At 34.4% G+C, this 19,297-nt stretch overlaps 1 protein-coding gene across 1 annotated transcript; it reads left to right on the forward strand.

Moving 5' to 3' along the window:
- The first annotated feature begins 145 nt into the window (after nucleotides 1–145).
- On the forward strand, nucleotides 146–18,999 carry LOC139810635 (short neuropeptide F). The gene is made up of 4 exons (XM_071774339.1): nucleotides 146–303; nucleotides 8,587–8,694; nucleotides 12,344–12,522; nucleotides 17,665–18,999. The coding sequence occupies exons 2-4, from the start codon at nucleotides 8,607–8,609 to the stop codon at nucleotides 17,725–17,727; spliced, it is 330 nt and encodes a 109-aa protein (XP_071630440.1). The 5' UTR covers nucleotides 146–303; nucleotides 8,587–8,606; the 3' UTR covers nucleotides 17,728–18,999.
- Nucleotides 19,000–19,297: the final 298 nt, after the last annotated feature.

Genomic DNA, 19,297 nt, shown 5'->3' on the forward strand with positions numbered 1-19,297 from the left:
CGCGATGGGGGTGAGCGAAGTTGGAGGGATGAACGAGGCAGGGCAAGAAGAGGACGCTTGCGCCCCGTGACCGCGTGGCCGCTTTCGAGCGGCCACCTGTGCGCCCACCCTCTCTCTTTCTCTTTCTCTCATTCTCTCCCCGTCTCTCTTTCATCCCCCCGTCGAAAGCACGGCGGCTTCCCATATATATAAAGGGTCCTTCGGTATCGCCACACTTCGCATCATTACCGCCGTAACGTGCGAGCCACTCAATCCCCGCTCGTCTCTCGTCATCTGAGACTAACGCTCAAGAATTCGAACCCGGTGAGTTCGACGATTTGTTTTTTTGTACACTATGCACGTTTGTGTCGCCCTTATCCTCCTCTTCGTTTCCTTCTTTTTTCTGATAGATATCCGCGCGTTCGGCAATTTCCAAGTCCGTGTCCTACGTGAAAGATGCGTTTCTCTGCAATTTGTTTTGAAAATCGTATAAAATTGTGTTGTAATTAACTGGATTTTCATTTTTTGATTTATTATTGAAATAACATATATTTTGCGTTTTAATTGTGGAAGAAAAGTCCAAAAGTATTTTATTTTAGTGTTTCTGATTTTGTAAAGTGCGGTATTACGAATCTTTTATCAGAATTTTTCACTACAGTATAAGATTTCGTTATATCTGTAATAACAGTAATAGTCGTCACATTTGTTAATAATATTCCTCGTATAATCAACGAGCATTAAAAAGAATTGTTATGAATAATGAGCTCGAGTCTATCGATGCTTTTTCATGTCGATGCTTTTCATATTATCTTTCAAAATTCCATTGTAATAAATGACAGATCATCTTAATTTTGTCATTTCTCATATAATATTTGTGATTTTAATTATGACAAAATTTTACCATAACTAACATTTTTAATTTCTTAAAATCCACGTAAACAATTTACAATTCGTATCAGAATACATTTCGGAATAGAATTCTATTTACTTAAAATTTTATTGTGTATTTTCATATATGTGTGTATTTTAATACACATGCATTGTTATATATTTTAATATATATTTTGATATATTTTATATACGTTGTATTCTGATTTTTCATATGTTTTTTAATTACGCGGCACATAAAATCTCAAACAGAATTTTATTCTGACACGAATTACAGATTTTAAAGTAGGCTTAAAAATTCTTCTTGTTTTTTAAATTCTGATCATAGCTTTTTTAAATCTTATAAATCACGAACATTCTGATAAACCAGATTTGACTAAAAAATTTTAATACAATAGATTAATTTGTAATACATTTTCTCTTTTCACGTTTCATTGTTTTTTATTATTTTCTTATTTGTCTTTGTTTTAATGATATTTACAAATTATTTGACCTTATAAAAAACGGTATCGATTAATGCATTCCATTTAGTATTAAAATCAGATGTCTGTATTAATTAAAATGATAACAACGCAACCAATTACAAATAGTTGAAAACAAACTAGTTTTTCGCAGTTTAATTAATCTTTATTTTCGAGTTATATTTCTCGATGAGAAATATGTCAGGTATATAAAAAACACGATCTATCACATTTATTAATTAGTATGAATGCATTTCACATACGTTTTAATCCCATTAAACAAGTTGAAGAATTACGACGTACGTCGCAAAAATAACTATTGAGAGAAACTATGCATCGCATTCTGTATATCGAATCGTATCATTTTTCTACATGATTAGATGACATATAATCATTCAAGATCGATAAGCAATTTAAATTTAAATTTTCTAGTGTAATTTCATTTTGCACATTTTAAATAATTATGTAATTATATAAATATTTAGGTATATTTATACGTTAATTATAATATATATTCATATATTGAAAGATATGAGTTAGTTTGAAAAAGTTTATTTTACAATTATAAAATTATTATTACTCACTCATGTAATATAAACAATATAGATATTTATTTTACTCTTAAAACATGCGAAAAATTCTGTAGATTATAAATGACATCTTGAAGAGACAAAAAATTTAAAAACCTATGAGCATGGTAAAGAATATTAATAAAAAGATATTAGTGAAACATTAAGTGAGAATTAGATTTTTGTTCAGATACCGTACTTTTTTCTTATTTTTTTTTGTAAAACTATAGCAACTGGAAAAAATTTAGATGCGTAACTATAACGTGTACACATTCAATTAATGGAAATTTAAACAAAAGGCGTTTTTGTATTTCTCTCATAAAAATTGAGTATGCTGTCTTTATGATTATGATGTACGTAATCCATTGAAAATATCTGGCGGCGTGGTCATTACTATTTTTTTTTATCGCGATGTAATGGGTGATAAATTACTAACGTAGGTCAAAGATATAAAACAGAGGACAAAGAAAGATTGATATTTTGTAGCTGGATTATACGGGCTTACATAACCGGTATATTTACGAATTCTGGAACAGTTTGATTAAAAACCCGTAATTGTTTTCAGCTTATATATTTGTACATTATACATGTTACATATTTAATATGACATACATTGTTATTGCTGATTTGTGTTTTGCGCTTAAAGTTTCACGTCATATGCACAACACCGTTGTGTATGACAATAACGGTAATTGTTTATTCAACGTGATTTGTTTGCGCTTCAAATAGAAAGACTTACCCGCATTTTCTCGGACATTATATGCAGAAATAAAATCGAGTAAAAGCAATTAATTATATAGAGTTCAATCAAATTAAGCATTTAAACTTTCTATATATATACCTACCCCAATCACATATAACTCATAACATAAATTTTCGAAAAATTATAAAAACTTAAATATTTTAGATATTTTTAAATTACAAAGTTTTTTTCTTTTAATTTTGTTATCTACATTAACGTTGCTCTTAACATTTTTACAAATTATGATGATTTTCTGTATATATTTTCATTTTTTATGTATTATTTTTTTATGCTTTATATATTAAAGCAAATGCTTTCTTCATATAATTATTCGAAATGTTAATTTCAGCGTACGCCTTATTACATTCTGTCGTATGATTATGTAGATTATAAATTTTACCGCAGAAGATTTAACGTGTGTGTGTGCTAGCACGTGAACTGAACTTGGACATATACGATTTATACGATTTATTCGTAAATTAACAAGTTGCATATTTTTAAATCCGCTTTTCCCAGAAGCTTTCTGGCAGTGCGCGTCCACATTTTGTCAAACTTCTCGAGTGGAAATGCGTGGGTGTAATACATCCACTGCATTAAATACCGGTGCCATTGTGCGACTAAAATTCATTTAATTCAAACGTTACCCCCCGTTCATTGTACGTTTCACACGTGTACGTGATGTAATCAAAGTCATCTGGGATTACAGAACAATAAGTAATTGTGGAGGAAATAAAATCGGGATTCGCACGGAGGTAACTTAGCGCGCAAATGAAAATTTCCTCGAGACACCTTGAAGAGCAGCTTTTAAAACGTACTTACACGAAAGAAGCGGTATCCAAAATCGATACTCGGTTACAATGTCCCATCATTCACCATCATTGCGCAACGAACTGTGCTTTTCGCCACTGCTCGTTTATTAAAACGTCTCGCTAATAACTAATTAGCGCAAAAGATAATTATGGATAATGTTACGTGGAGGCTGGACGTCGACGGAGTTGTAATAAGCGAATTCCTTTCTCTCGTAGTAACTCTAGTTGCTTAATTATTGATATTCTCTGATTACACAACAAATTCAGTTATTTTTCTTGAGCGCTGGCAGATAAATACGTTACAAGTGACGCGGAGAGTATCCACGGGCAAAAATAGTCAGTGAACAAAAATACGATTTTGCCATCTTCTCAACGGTATGCGTAAATTATTTAGTGTTCTTTAAAAGCCTGTGCAGAACGTACCGAGTAAAAGGATGGGCAGTTATTACCCTGGAAAGCTCGACAAGTAAATTGCCGTTAACCAAGGCTGAGAAATGCGGGACATTCCTGATGGAATATTCCTCTACATTATTATTATCTGCCCCTGCCTCCTTACGGAGCTTTGGAATTTTCAGATTGTGATTTAATCTTTTTTTTTTTTCCACGGAAACGGAATGCTTTATTCGTTAACAGTAATAACAGAAGTTTCTGACGTTCCGACAATGTATTATCGTACGATTTGTTTTAGCTTACAATACTTGTATGCTTTCCTGCGAGGTTTTTAATAATAAAAGTATTTCAAAGATTTGAAATTATTATTCGAATTGTTCGCTCTCCGCACAAACTTGTCTTTTTGAAATACTTCAGCGAAATCTTGATTGGAGTCTTAATTACTAAGCGATTCAACGCTAACTCAGAAACTTCGAGGCAAATAGTTTGCTATTAGAGATGATGAAGAAATTGTCTTCGAATTTATCGCTGTTTACATGCAGAAAGTCTACATGGAGGAGGTTTAGGGACCTTATAAAACAACCATGCAAAACTCATTGTACTATCTAGGAAACTGATGACAAGGACGAGCTTATGTATATCCGCATGCTTATATTAAATTTTGGACTATCTATGCGTCAGTTTACGTCAGTTTGCGTCAGGTTTTAGGAAAAATTGTATTTATACTTTTATATGTCGTATATTTTAATATAATAGATTTTTATATATTTGTGTTCTGATTCTTCGCGTTTTTTGTATTATGCGACACATGGAGATATAAATTGAATTCTATATCCTGAATTCTGAGAGTTATACAACGTCTAAAGTGAGCTTTATAAAGCAATTACGCATCGGCGTGTATTGCGTTTGTGTACGTTTAACATCGAACACGCGAAAACGATTAAACGAATTTACCTCGGTCAATGCGGTGTGAGTAATCAACGGATCATACGCTATAATTCGTTCGTAGAATCGAATTGGATTCTATCTTGGGTTCTATCGTACGCGGCAGCAATCAGGGACATGACATAAATAACGACTTGTACCGGATATCTCTCCGGTCACAGAATTTCAAACTTATCTATTCAATAGAGATACTTGATGTGAAACACTATATTTTATACAACGAATTAAATTTTCGAGAAAACGTCTGTTATATTTGTTATATAGGTATATTTTTGTTTGTGTGTTTTAAATATTTATTTTTTTCTATTTAAAATATAATGCTGTCTGCATTTTTGAAAGTTGTACTTCTAAATATGTTTTTTATTTTATTATTCAATAGATATTTCAAATTTAATTAGATAAAATCACAAATAATTTTATTTGTCTAGAAAGAGAAAGAAAATTATATAAGATATATAATATAAATATACAGGGTTTATCAGACTTACCGTATCAGCCGTTAATGGTAGATTGTTGAGATTATTTGGAGACAAAGATCCTAATGCCAAAATGTCGAGGCTACTACAATGTTTGAACGGGGAAGGTTTAAAGTTCACTCATGTGGTTGTCGAAATTTTACGAACTCAGGGACGTCGCATGTCAAAACGGCTCTTCCACACTTTACTTAACTCGATAGAGATATTTGAAATTATTATTCACTTTATTTCTTTGTACACTCTGTTCGCAAGACCGACGAATATCGGGATGACAATTTGGCAGCCTTGACATTTTGGCATTAGAATTTTTGTCTCCAAATGATTTCAGGAATCTGCTATTAACGAGTGATAAGTAAGTACACTCTGTATAATACATAAAATGTGTATAAAACGTATATTATGATATATATTTGTTATTTTTCTGCGATTCTCCTGTTTATGGATAGAGAAAGAATAATATTGTTTTGATGCTACGTGATTTATTTAGAATACAATCTGTATTCCTATTCAGAGAAATTCACGTGCAATTTCTCCTTTAGATGTGCTGTAATATCGTTCGTATGTTGATATTCTGAAAGTTTTTAACGAACTTCCAGCGACAAGGGGATGAAAGTTATATTCGCGTTAATGGAATTTTCATCCTTGCGGTAAATAAAGCATAATATGTTTACATGCGTTTCTGCCGCATTAATATTTAAAGGTGGAAATGGAAGAAGACAACGTCGTATCTTTTCACGGAAAAAAAAACATCGAAGCTAGGGACTCGTTCGGTTTTGGAATAGGCATCGTTTATTATGCAAACACGGATATAAGGTATAATGGGTGTAATGTTTGAGTTTGATGGCCAAAGGTGCAGATTACGCGCCGGCACAGGTGTTACACATGGATGAAGCCTCTTGCCTTGTAGTCAACCTTTCGTTAATGGGGGGGTGCTTTTAAATTAATATACCGTTCGGAACAGAGATCGTGTTGCTTGCACGGATACCCTCATCGTGAGTCGGATGATAGATTGTAGTAGTACGCGAATTACGTGGAAATGATAATTCGATATGGAGATGTCACATTCACGCGACGCACTTGCGAAGCGTGTCATCCAATTTAATGTTGCGCCAAAAATTAACGTTATACATACACACTTAATTCTACACGTGATCCGCATTGCACGCGCGCGCGCGGATATGCGTCGCTTCACGATGCGAACGCGATCCGCTCTTCTAAGTAGAATTAATTACAATTTAATGAATTATTCAGGAAGCGCGGTATCGATGTTGATAGTTTCCTTTTTCCTCCTGCTTCTTGTCTTGTCAGTTGAGCCGTGGCATGACATAAATAATAACGTAGCTGACTAGATACTGATGTAGAAATATAGCTCGTTAATATTGTGACCTCGACGATATCGATAATAACGTGACCCTTTGAGAATCGAGGGGTGCGCTTTGACTCACACTCCCGAATGAGCTAAAAGATTTTGTCGATAAAATGACATTGGACTGACGCGTCGGTGAAAAATTTTCCTGAATTTTTGATCAAAAAATTATAAAGTAATGTGATGTCAGTTATAAATTTGACAAATTTTTCAATAAACGAAGTAAATTTTCCACTTTTACGAGTATTAAGTAATTTATTCAGGCAAGATTAAATATATTCTTTTTATTAAAAACGATCGTCATACGTAAGCGTATAATAAATTGCTTTGTCGTCAAATATTTAATTTTTTTAAAGTGTCAATTTAGTTAATAGATTACGTAACACGATACTTTTGAGTTATTTGTTAACCCCTATTACTTTATTATTAAAATATTAAATTTGTTCTTTTATACCAAGGCATATGAGAGAATAATGGACTAACTGCGAGCTAAGGTATTACATTAATAAAAAAGCTTTCAAAACTATAATCGATATCAAGTAGACGTTTCGACTTCAGTTAAAAGACTTCAATTTGAAAGAAAGGTTTCTATAATGCGTATATAACAACTTGTTAAAATAGTATAACGTCTACTTAATATCAATTACAATTTTGACGGAAGGTTTTAAATAGTTTATCAAAGTTCCGTCGGCTTTTATATTTGATCTCTCCACTTCTCAGAATGGATACGAATAGTGCAACACTTACCCGTGAATATCTCTATATTTGGAGGTTCACGTAGCGGGATACCATTGCTGCACCTACCCGTTCTAAGAAGTGGAGATCAAATAAAAGCCGACGAAATTTTGGTCGGGTTTGAACTCAGGTCTTTAGCTTATTAGACCAGCGCACAATTCTCTGTGTCACGATCGCCACTTAGAACTTGACATTATGAAGAAACGTATAATTCGCATAATCGTTATTAATTGTAAACTATTTTAAATCTTCCGCCATTTTGATTACTGCATTTTTTCATTAAATTTCATATTTTTGTTATTTTTATGTATTAAATTGACGAAAAAGTAATAGAATTTAACAAATAACTCAAAAGTATCGTGCTACGTAATCCGTTAATTGAAATACACTTTTTAAAAATTAAATATTTGACGACAAAGCAGTTTATATGTGTATAATGATCGTTTTTAATAAAAAGAATATATTTAATTAGTGGCTTAATTGTGAGCATCTGTATAAACAGGCCACTGTATATACTTTAAAATAAATACGATAAAATAACTTGGGTTTTAGCAGTGTTAACAACGTTGACCCGCATACTTTAGCATAATAAGAGAGTTAAATTCACTAAGCAACTCATAATGCATTACGTTCAGAGGTAGCTCTTTATAACGGATACGCAAAATGATTTAGCGAAATATTTTACAGGATAAAATTATTATAAGCGCTCGGAGAGCTGTATTGCCTCCGAGTAATGTCTCTTCAGCCGGTGATGTTATTTAACAGCAAAGCTCACACATACTTGGCTCGATTGTTATCACAGTGGTCTTGAATTTATCTATCCTCGTTTTCGTCAAACGTTTGCGGTGCCCAAACGTCGCATGGGGGAATTGTATCAGCGACAGGCGTTATATATATTTCAGCGGGGTGGAAGCTTCTACAAAGCGCAAGTCCCTTAGTGAAGTGAAACTGCGGCCGCGTTATGTTGCGTTGCATTTCTGCACCGTTTATTGTTCGAATGATGAAGTACTGATGTGACAATCTTTTATTCTCGCGATGTAATAAAAAGTAATAAAAAAGTTAGAAAGAAGGAAAACTGTTCTTCGCCAAGCCGATTAGATAACACGCTTGGCACATATGCGCTTGGCGCATATCTCGGCCGCACATGCTCGGCGCAAAACACATTTAGGTCCGCAAGTTCGACCGGAGGAATTAAATCGCATGTAGAATCGTTTACTTGATTGCAGTGAAGACAGAGGAGAGCACCATGTACGCTAAACGTTGCGCAGCTTTCATTCTTCTCGTCGTGATAGCCGGTCTTGTGAACGCCACTGAAAATTATATGGATTACGGAGGTAAGTTGCCACATCTTACTCTTTATTCCACTAATTATTTATTGTTTACTTGAAAGGATAACACACGTAAAATAATGATGCGTATTTCTCAGTTTGTTTAAAACAAATATTTATTATTTGATAGTCGGAGTAAATCCAATTTCAGGAAAGTTATTAAACTTTGCCATTGTTATACTTCATAACTCTTAGACTTTGACTATTCTCGAAATAAGCTTCTTATATTCTTATATTTCTTCAAAACACCAACAATACATATAACAATAAGTTTCTTATAATACTTTTTCAAAGTTTATTATTCTGACGAATTCATATACCTATAATGAACCTCTCGTTCTTTCGACGTAAAATCGCTTTTTTCCGCGATCTATCCCCTCGCGCTATAAGTCTCATTAAAGTTTCACTCTTACTTGGGATGATAATACGTTTTGTATTCCATTACTGATAATGCCGTATAGTATATCAACGCGAGACTCTGTCGCCGGCGTGTCTCCTACTATAATAATTAATGATCGCGAAGGATGGCTATTAAGCCACCGGCTTCTAGACCGCAGCGAAAAATGTAAGCCTAATTAAACCTTCCATCGTGCATTGCACTCGTTAATATGACGGTTTCGTTCTGTTATATTGTATTCATGTGATCATCGTTATTAGTGTTATTACTACGCGTATCTGTAGAATAATTTATTTAGCGTTATTTTCAAAAGTAATTCTTATTTCATAAAATATACACGGGATGTTCCATAACTCACGTGCACACTTTTAATAATAGATTATTCAATTTTTCTATATACAATAAATCTTCTTTGAAGTAAAATGTTAAAATACAGATATCAATAGTTTCAGGAGTTATAAGCGATTCAGGATTGAAAAGCTTTTTGTAAAATTTTGGACAGACTTTGGATGAGTCTATTTTTTTTAATAAGAATAATAATAAGATAGAAAAGAATTTCATTTCATGTCATAGAGAGTTTTATTACTTTTATCACACAAATTAATAAAAATTAATATGAAATGTTATTAACAAATATTTTCAATGTTAGCAATAAATGAATTTAGCAATTTACTTGAAGAAAATTTAAATGACAAGTTCAGGAAATGAACGAGTCTCAGAAAAAGAAACAAAGTTTAAATAATTCTGACTACGTAGAGGAAACTTTCACTGTATTTACAAAAACTAGAACATTATTTTTAAATACAGAGTCGACATTCACGAATATTCTTTCATCAGCTAATGAAGATAATTTCGATTATTACGATAAATGAATAATTACGGCGCTCGATACGAGACGCAGTTGATCCAGGATGATTGGGGAGTATGTAACATTTTCACCGCAAGGCATAGGCTTTGTAAATCCGATCCGATTATATTGATCATTCTACGTAATCACTTTTATCGCTGTCCCTAATCGCGCGTGCGATCGGTCAAATATCTCTCCATTCAATAATCTAAGCTCGTAAAAGGGCCACGTTCTATCGTACGGTCTGTCCTTCTCTCTCTTTCCGAATAGTGCGAAAATGACCTCGTCGCAACATCGCTGTTTCGGGCGAGTTATCCGTTAGGGTCCTTTTGCCATAAGCGTTTCATCAATACGTTCCACTCGTGCACGAACGAATTTCAGTACGCGGTCTTCCCACAGACCGCAAAAGCGTCCAGTCGAGCGTCACAAACATCGATGTCAGCTCCACTTGCTGTAGTTCGTATATATACATTTCAGTCATTTTTTTTCTCTCGGTGAAAGTATCAATCTTCTTTCTCGCGACGGAATGTCCTCGTAATTTCGACGTATTATTTATCAAATCGTCTGAAACTGCACAGGCGTGTTAGAAAAACTATTAGCGAAGCAAGCGATTCAGCTTCATGGAGATAGTAAAATTTAATACAACATTATCCGTATTATAACGCAATTAAAGGCGATACAGCACGTTATGATAGTCAACAGGTGCATCGGATAACCCCGTCTACGTTCAAACTCGCGTTCCCTTAATTTTGTTTTTATGACAGAACAAGTAATTTGCGTTTGGCGTAAAGGTCAAAACACTGCGCAGTTGCAATATTTCTCGTATTTTAAGATTTTTTTTTTTTTGCAAGAAACTAGGTTTATCCGATCGATTGTGCACGAGCTGCGGTTTTGAATAAAAAAAACCGCACCAACATGTTTCACATCATCGCACGTCCTCGAATTTTACCACGCAAGTTTTTCATAAAGTTGAAAGGTGTCTATTCAATCGGAAAATGGTTGCCTGTTTGCCTTTGTAGGATATTGAAACACGCAAAATTCTATCGTATGTATTCTTGCAAGGTCGACAGGTGTACCTACACTATTTTGTTACAATAATAAAGATGTCGCTTTTTATTTCTATATACCGGTAAACCGGTCAGGTTTATCAAACCATTTTTTGAAAGTAATCAAAGAGATATGTAGCATTCGTTTCAAATTCTTTTTCTCGCATCCCCAATCATACTTAAATGCATTTTCTCTTGTGATTTGAAAACGCGTGTCCTTATTTTAAATATTCAATTTTTTAATAAACTACAACGATAAATAATAAAAGTAAAACCTTTTTCAATATATTTCATGTAAACAAGAGGGTAGGTGCAAAATATAGTCCTGCGCTTTATGACTGACAATAGTTCACAGTTTTCAAAAACATTCGAAAAACATCTGCTATCTATAAATCTTGTAGAAATACAATGTAGTATCTGCGTGTCTTCGTTTTTTAAAAAAAATGATACCGATACGAAAACAGCGTTAATAATTCTGAATACTTACACGTCGAGATATAAATATACATATGTATATGATAAACGACATGTCAGATAACGTCGGCATCGTCGATAGAATATATGTATTTTTTTCTGTTTTTTTTTTTATAGGACAACCTATGCGGATGAATAAAAGTGAATAATCGTTATAACGGGAGTTACGTACGATAGTAACCGTATAAACGCCCACCAATTCGTATGACCCTACGCGCCCATACGAAGAACGCTACTTATCGTAAAGCGGTTTAATGCCGCATAAAATGGACGTTCTTGTAAAGCGTCATACTCTCTTTTTTTTTCTCTCTCTCTCTCTCTCTCTATTTTCCCGTATAAAACTAGACGCGCCTGATTTACATTCTTTCCAAAGGAAGATGCGACACACGTGTAATCGCGAAAGGGGGTTGCGCTTTGGCACATATCCCGAAGGTCAGACGCTTTTTAGCAACGATGAAAGATATTGTTTCTCGTCCGCGTCGTAAGATAACACGGACGACAGATATCGATCGGAAACTTGTCGATGTTATAACAGCAGGTCCTATATTGACGCTTTCAAGCCGTTAATTCCCAAGATTTAAATTTCAAGATTTAAACTGATGGATGGCTCGTTGGCGCTTTTATAGCAGGAGCAAAAACTTTGATGATTATTCGAAGATTTGCTGGCAATAGGAATCGTTAATATTGACAGCAGCTGTTTAAAGTTTCATGAAAGGATTTGCCCGCAGCGTTGAATCGATCAATACGCGTAAAACAAAAAGTAATGTTAAAAATTCTTCCTGCCATTCTTTTGTTTTCCGATGTCACGGAATATCGAAATAGTCTCGTACACACACACATACATACGCACACGTCGCAGTTATATACGAATCTACATGTTTATATCTACAGAAGAAATGGCGGAGAAAGTGCCAGCGGAGAACATCCACGAGCTGTACAGGCTCCTGCTGCAACGCAACGCGCTCGACAATGGCTTCGGCGGCATCCCGTTGGAGCATCTGATGATCCGGAAGTCGCAGCGATCGCCGTCGCTACGTCTTCGATTCGGTCGTTCTGGACCGCACCTCTCCGTAAGTTTTCACTATATTATTGCTGTATTTGCTTTTATTTTTGCATTGACAATACATAGACGTAATTTTGGATATGTTTAATTAGATAATATTGCCAGAAATATGAACTAGATATCATGTATAACGTAAAATTATAGATAGACGTTATTTTTGCATTAATCAATTATGGATTGACTTTATTTTAAGGTTGTATATTTCCAGAAGCGCGCGTTAAAAGCAGAAAAGCCCACTTTAAACAATAATTCGTATCGGGATATAATTCTGTTCATAATTTTATTTCGTGTAATACAAAAGGTATTTAAAGGATTAAAAGTACACATACATTAAAATATATATTAAAATACACACGGATTAAAATGGTATATAAAATTATATTATAATTATAAACTTGATAATTTTAATATAAATGAAATTCTATTTTCTGTAGTCTGATGCGAATTTATGGAGTGTCTAAAATAAACTTAAGGCTGATATTTAATGTGTTGTACGACAAGCTTTGTCGGGCGTACTGATTGGCTACAAGATAGAAGATATCTAGAAACTTGAAAACTTCTTTATCCTGTAGTCAATTAACTTGCTTGAAAAATTTGTCGTACGACTCATGAAATATCAGCCTAAGATATTATTAAAAGAGGAGATTTTTATCTACAAAAAATAATTCTGAGTATTTTTTTGTTTATTTTTAAACGTGAAGTAAGTTTAAATTTTGAAATTTATGCAACACGATAGAGATATAAATGCTTTACATGACAAAGTCAAGATGTCGTAGGTTTTTTCTATCTCTAATATATTTTATGATATGCGAGCTCGGATCTTGCGATATGTGTATAGTGCACGGTAAAACATATTGTGTTTTGTATTATGCAGAAGACAAGAAAGGCTACTCCACATTTAGATCTTAGCTCCAAAGTAGCTTAGTAACTTTGGTAATACGTCTTATAAAAAACGCCTCTCTTTTTTTGCCTCTATTCTAATTTACCGTTGAACTATTCGCGCAAGTTTTATGTAACTAAATGACCAATATAATGGCCAGAATTAATTTGCAAGTCATTTGTTATTTGATTATTTCAGCGATTTATTTGAGTTGACTAATTAATGAGCTGACGGATTCGCGCAATTTATTACGAATTCGAATCATCTCCAACATTAAACTGATTAAAATGAATTAATTATAGTATATATATTATACAATTCTCTGTCCTACGTATTTACTATTTTTAACATCGTCTTTTATTTCTTGTGCGTTTTGAAATTATAGCTCACGCATTGCAGTAAGAAAGAAATTTTTATATTAAAGCACGATACGCGCGACCGCGATTAGAAAAAGAGGCGATACTATAAGATACATAATTAAAAGAATTTTTATAATTTCTCGTAATGTGCGTGTTTAGTACATTTTCGTGTCAGCTCTTCGAAATTGAATTCTCTTCGAAATGGATATCCTTGTTTTGCATGAATTACTTCTGTTTCTGAAATGTGCACAGTTTAATTCATAATGCTTTTTGAGTCCCCTTTGCATTCTATTCTTAATGCGGTGGGTATTCCCTGGGAGATTAATTTTCTCGTAATTAGTGAGAGTGACGCAGCTCTTGCGAACTGAAGTGTGGCCGCGTCGTGCATGCCGGTTGTCTCGCAGGACAACAGGGATAGAGATTATAACATGGTAATTAGAAAAAGTAAGAAAAATGTCCGTTTAATGAGTATTTGGCGTATTAAAACGTTAATGAAGAGACTTGAATCACAGAATTTAATTGCTGTGGGTGGAAAATATTATTCTGTAAATGAAATTGACTTCGTATACACCATATGAAAATTACCGTAAATTGCCTGAAAATACATGAAAGTATTGTGCAGATTCGCCGCTCTTTATTCAATTATCTTATAATGTTATTTTTCTATATACAGCATCTTTATTTCGTTATCACTTTATGATTTTAACATGTTTTTACTAACTATTAACGTTCCTCTACGATAAATTTCACAAGATATTTTTAGTTCTGCGCAAAAACATGTTCTGTGCAGAAATGTTTTTAATTCTCCCTGGAAAATTGAAGTATCTCGGGATCCGTTTCAATAAAATTCATCTTTTAATACTTACATATATTTTATAGCATTCATAACACTAATTGTCCATATAATAACGCCCACGTGCCAGGATATTCCAAATTGACCGAACCTGTTCAAAGAGAGCTGATATATAAAAGAAATTACGGGAAACGCCCGCGTGTTCTGCACCCTCACATGTAAATTAATTCATATACGTATAATCTCTCTTTTAATAAAATGCCAAGGCAAATATCCAATGAAAAAAAAATTCATTTCGTCGTAGTACTTTAATGTAGGAAATGAGCAAATATTCGTACGACGTACGCAGGCGTATACGTTTGCTGAAAATAGGCGTGTTTCGCTTGCTTTTATCACATGTATAAGGAATGCAATTTCACTTCGTAAAGATCCGTGATAGAATGTGAATTTTAATAAATCAATTTTATACTTTTTCTATTTCAATTTCAATTTTTACTATGTTACGCTCAGAAATTATGCGAAGACGTGTGTACAACGCGAACATTATGTGAGACATTATGTGAGACATTTGAAGGTATGTGCCATGCTCCCGTTCATAACTTGCAGTACGCTCGCCTAGTAATATATCGGGGAAAGAACAGATACGAAATTTTCATCTTCAAAAGCCCGGCTGAACGGCATTATGCGCTCGACGAAGCGTACGACCTTTTTAACAGCAATATATTGTCACGTCTGTACATTGAAGAACGTTTTTTCTCAATGATACGACAAAGAAAACATCGTGTTCGATTGTATCGATGGAAAAGTCGTGAAAAATCAACATTTATCTTCTTTCGAGCGATGTTGAGAAATTATAATGTTAATCTGATATTTAATCTGACATTTTTGATGTTGATGAATATACTGATATATATTTAATGATATTAAATATCATCAGTATCTGTCCACCAGTAAATATCAGATTGACATTATCATAATATCATGTGATGGTCTTAAATATTATTTAATATCACAACATTCACTGATATATATTTAATGTTGTGGTAGAGGAACAAATTTATATTCCGCGAATATTTATTCTATATATTCATTTGTGCCAGACGGGGGATAACTGCGCGACTCACAGTAAATTTCCAAATAAATCTCATCCGATCGAAATCTCTTTCTTTTATAAGACTCTCGGTTATCCGTTCTATATACTTAATAGGGCAATATTTCGTCCCCGTCTTTCGTGACTTGCGGCTAAAAGTGATGGCCAGAGACGAAGAGAATCGCGCGGGCAAATAGATATCCCGAGTAGCAAATTACAAATGACCGTAATAATTCAATAAAACTAAATTTCTCCCCCAACGACACGAAGAGACGAGTGACTAGACTTTGCTTCCCGGCGGAGTTCGCGCGTTTGGCTGTCACGAGGGGGAAAACTTCTCGGTCCACCGCATTTGACAATTATCCCGCTCCTTTCTCCCTCTATGTAAAAAGTTCTTGGCCGTGGTACGAGGGCGTGATACCGCAAACTTGTAATGTGTGCCTTCGCAATCACGACAGCGGATGCGCGACGAGTACAAATTCCCGAGAGTGACGTGACGCATTACTGAAATTCTTATCTGTATTAGCGCCGGCGGCGATATCGATCTGTCAGCGTTTCGAACAGCACGTGGACATAATTTGCGAGGGAGGGAGGGGGACAGAGAGAGAGAGAGAGAGAGAGAGAGAGAGAGAGAGAGAGAGAGAGAGCCCACTTCTCTTTTCAATATCCGTCGCACTTACGTGTCATGCAGTACGAAATGACGTGGTTAATAATAATAACATTTCGTAACGTGTATGACACACCCCACATAGCAATCTCGAGAGATTTTCGGATATCCAGGGTATATCCGCGTAAAACCTGAGGATATACTTAAGATGTATCGAGGATGTCTATTTATCCGCTTATAAGATATCCAACAATGGATATAATTACTAGGATGTAATTATATAACGAAATTTGATCCCAACAATATCGACTGGATGTTTCTAAATCCTATCTAATGTTACATGGGCTATTCTTACGTCGTCCTACGGATGACTTTTTAGTTTGGATCAAATCAGATAATCCTATGGAGATTTTTTGTTATGTGGGACAAAGTGTGTTGGAATCGAGAATAGCGTGTTTTGTAATACAACTCACGGGAATTAAGTAGATTATAATGATGCAGGAAAACAGTTTCCCTAACGAGAATTGCAACTACATTTTCCTATTCAATCACGCTGCGCAATTTCTTTCCTGATAAGATCGTATTAAGTATTATTCTCATCAAGGAGCTTTTCTTTTCTCTAATCGCCAAGCTTCCCCAAATTACGCTTGAGTATGATCCGTCACGGATTGTGGAAAGGTTCAGGTTGAATATCACCCTTTTTCGCAATAAATTGTTTACAGTGATTTTAATAAAAAAAGCTTATTAGTTCATCAAAAGTTAAATCGATTATCGACTTAAGTGGATTTACTGTTTCAACAAAGAGCTGTGTTTTAAAGACCGATAAAAAATTGCGCAGTTTACTACGTTTGGAAAAAAATATACAAAATTCACACATTATTATTATTATTAGATTACCAAGATCTAGCCCGGGCCGTAAATGGCATTTTCTCTAATTTTGATTGTACATTTAATTATCTCGATCTATTCCTAATCGAGCACACGTATATAGATTTGGTCAACATGTTTTATATCACTAATATTCATTTCTATCAATGTAGATTAAATTTAATCTCGGTTTAACTTACTTTTCATCTTTTTTCTCATTCTTAGGAAAAAAGAAATAATTCAAATCGAGATTAAAGTTAATCCACATTGGTAGAAACGGACATAAATTAGTATTGTGATCGCATTGCATATTATACTCACCGACAATATTACATTTTCAATTCAATATCTCATTCTTTACACTTTATCTTGATGTCTCGCTTTTATATTTTATCCATGCATCGTCATGCACCAGACATGCTTCGAATATATATTCCCTTCAGCTTCAATTTACTCGGGCTCGGGCACGGCAAACGAATCGCGGTACTACGCGCAATTAACTAGAATTTCACGAGCAATTAAGTAATTAGCGTCCTTTCGCGGTGTGTTACAGGCGGGAGCTCTGCCGAGACCCCTGACTGCAGCGGCTGCGGCGGGATACGAGGACAACAATTAATCGGCGGAGCTGATCCAAGCTGATGAAAATGCGCGACAACCCTCTCTTGTACAATATAAATTACGTATAATTCATCGTCATCGCATACCTTACTGTCCCGCGCGCGCGCTTCCCAGGCCAGCGGGGGGCATCCTCGAAATTCTCACGTCTCTTACTCTTTAAAAAAAAAAGAAGAAAAAAAACGAAGCAGTGAGAATTCGTGATCTGCGTAATCGGGCGATTGGTTGATCGGCGTGAAGAGAAGTCGAGTTCATTATTATTTGCACGTTTTATTTGCGCACGCGTTAATCCGGAGCGACGCGTTCCTAGAACGACAGTTTTATCTTCGTACGGCAATCAATTCCTTTCGCTTTGTACGTGATTTTATGGGATTCATGATACTGTTCAATTTAAGAGAAACACGTTCTATAAAATCTTTTCTGTACAATTGCGCCCGCCATTCTACCTTGTTGTCTCCGTTAATTAGTGGCAGCGCTATAAAAGGACACTTGGCCTAAGTCCTTCATACATTCGATGTGGGATAACAATCTAAATACTTCGACCACTACAAACGTAATTTTTTTCTTCTTTTAATTGTGCGCATCGGCACAGATATGTAGAAACTACTTGGCGCTCTATGCGCTAATGTGTATATCGAGTGTCCCAGATTTTCCGGGTAATTTATTAACGACGGATCGAGAAGTGATGAATTTGATTTTCTTCGGAAAAAATAAAAACGTTACTTTTTAATTGTCAACATTTAATATCTTGGCTAGCAATTTCCCTCAAATATATCTCATTTGATTAATGTACAGCATTTTATTATTTATTTAAACTTTTAAGCTTTAATTTACTAACAGCTCTCTCTTTTTTTAATTTATAATAAATAATTTTATAATTAGATTTTTCACTGAATATTCCTTTGGAAAAAAAACCGAGAAATTTGTCGTAAATTTGATCTGCAAGATTATTTGGTAATTCTGGAGCATCATATAATTTTCAAAAGCTGGCCTGTTGGTCCATCAATCGATTAATAGGCGTAGTCTTACGATAAATGTGCCAAATAATATGATCATTGTATTATAAAAAGATCTGCATTATCTATGGCGTATACATATAGCAGAAACTATAACGATTTAAACATTTCACGCGTAATGGGGATCGATCGCAAAACTTTGGTCCAAAATGCGAACTATTTATCAATATTATTATTATTCGCCAGAAAGAGGGTCGCGTGTCTCAAATATGTCTCGATATGTCAATTTGCAAAATTAAAAATAAATTATTATGTAACACTGTGTCACATTTATTCCTCTACAGCAAATGTGTTCTACAAGATTTTTGATCTCCCATGTAAATCCTACGATAGAACACTTTCCGTAGATATATCCGTGGATATAATCCGTGAATGCATCATTTACGGAGTGGAATTACTGACAACGCAATTGTGTTAGTTGTCTTAATAAAATAATAGTAGTTAGACTTCAACGCAGTCAAAGTTTTGACGCTCCTGGTGAAAGTAATTTAAATAACGGAGAAAGAATGGGGAAAGAACGAGGAGACGTTATAATTCATGTCGCTAAAAGGATTT

Source organism: Temnothorax longispinosus, chromosome 3 (genome assembly GCF_030848805.1).
Source record: "Temnothorax longispinosus isolate EJ_2023e chromosome 3, Tlon_JGU_v1, whole genome shotgun sequence".
Lineage (NCBI taxonomy): Eukaryota > Metazoa > Arthropoda > Insecta > Hymenoptera > Formicidae > Temnothorax > Temnothorax longispinosus.

Excerpts from the sequence above, each read along its gene's own strand:
- LOC139810635 (XM_071774339.1), top strand. The coding sequence starts at position 8,607 with ATGTACGCTAAACGTTGCGCAGCTTTCATTCTTCTCGTCGTGATAGCC. Across the intron at positions 8,695-12,343 it reads AAATTATATGGATTACGGAG|AAGAAATGGCGGAGAAAGTG; the intron begins GTAAGTTGCCAC and ends TTATATCTACAG. Across the intron at positions 12,523-17,664 it reads GTTCTGGACCGCACCTCTCC|GCGGGAGCTCTGCCGAGACC; the intron begins GTAAGTTTTCAC and ends GGTGTGTTACAG.